Genomic DNA, 962 nt, shown 5'->3' on the forward strand with positions numbered 1-962 from the left:
AGCGTCTGCTAAATGCCAAACATGTAAGTGTTTCTCTCTCTCTCTCTCTCTGTCTGTCTGTCTCTCTCTCTCTCTCTGTCTGTCTGTCTCTCTGTCTCTCTGTCTCTCTCTGTCTGTCTGTCTCTCTGTCTCTCTGTCTCTCTGTCTCTCTGTCTCAAACATGTAAGTGTAAAGAACACCCTTCAGCTAGGGTTGAATTAAAAACTCCAAAACAAAACAAAATGACCATCTGTTGTTTTTTTTGTTTTTTTTACATTTGGCATCGACATGTTTGTCTCCAAGGCGACTGAGAACAACAAGTACCTTTGCCTGAAGAAAGTGAATCACCTGTCCATCAGTCACAATGTGGAAGACACACACACACACACACACACACACACACACACGCACACACGCACACACGCACGCACACGCACTCACACGCACGCACACGCACTCACACGCACACATACACACGCACACACACACACACACACACACACGCATGCACACACACACACGCACACACACTCACACGCACACACGCACTCACACGCACACACACGCACACACGCATGCACGTACGCACGCAAACACCCCCCCCAAACACACACACACACACCCACCCACACACCCCCCCCCCCACCTGTAAGGCAGCAGGGTCTGGGTTCCGTACTCCAGGGCGGACCCCCAGCGGGCCAGGTTGATGCAGGCGTCCAGGGCGAGGTCTGTCACTCTGAGCCGGTACACGTTCCCCCCGGGACCAGCGCCCCCTGCTGTAGACAACAGGGAAGTGCACTCCTCTAGGATCCGCTCCCAGGCTGGAGGGACAGTCAAGGACATTCTGAGAGACGTAGGGCCAATCCCAATTCACCCCTACAGCTTCGTTTTCACCCCTATGGCTTCGTTTTGCGCGTTCACGTTTAGGGGTAGGGCTATCCCCATTTCATCGAGCCATGGCTTCATTTCGAGGCCTAACTATG

At 53.1% G+C, this 962-nt stretch overlaps 1 protein-coding gene across 1 annotated transcript in view; it reads right to left on the minus strand.

Moving 5' to 3' along the window:
• Positions 1-625: 625 nt before the first annotated feature.
• smyd3 (SET and MYND domain containing 3) overlaps positions 626-962 on the minus strand; it is a gene marked incomplete at its 3' end in the record, with an annotated part of 156,089 nt that continues 155,752 nt past the window's right edge. Inside the window, exon 10 of the mRNA XM_080551207.1 lies at positions 626-800. Within this exon, the coding sequence (XP_080407333.1) occupies positions 626-800 (175 nt within the window). The remainder of the gene's footprint in view (positions 801-962) is intronic.

Source organism: Nansenia antarctica (assembly GCF_963989245.1).
Source record: "Nansenia antarctica genome assembly, contig: SCAFFOLD_187, whole genome shotgun sequence".
In the NCBI taxonomy this organism is placed as follows: Eukaryota; Metazoa; Chordata; class Actinopteri; order Argentiniformes; family Microstomatidae; genus Nansenia; species Nansenia antarctica.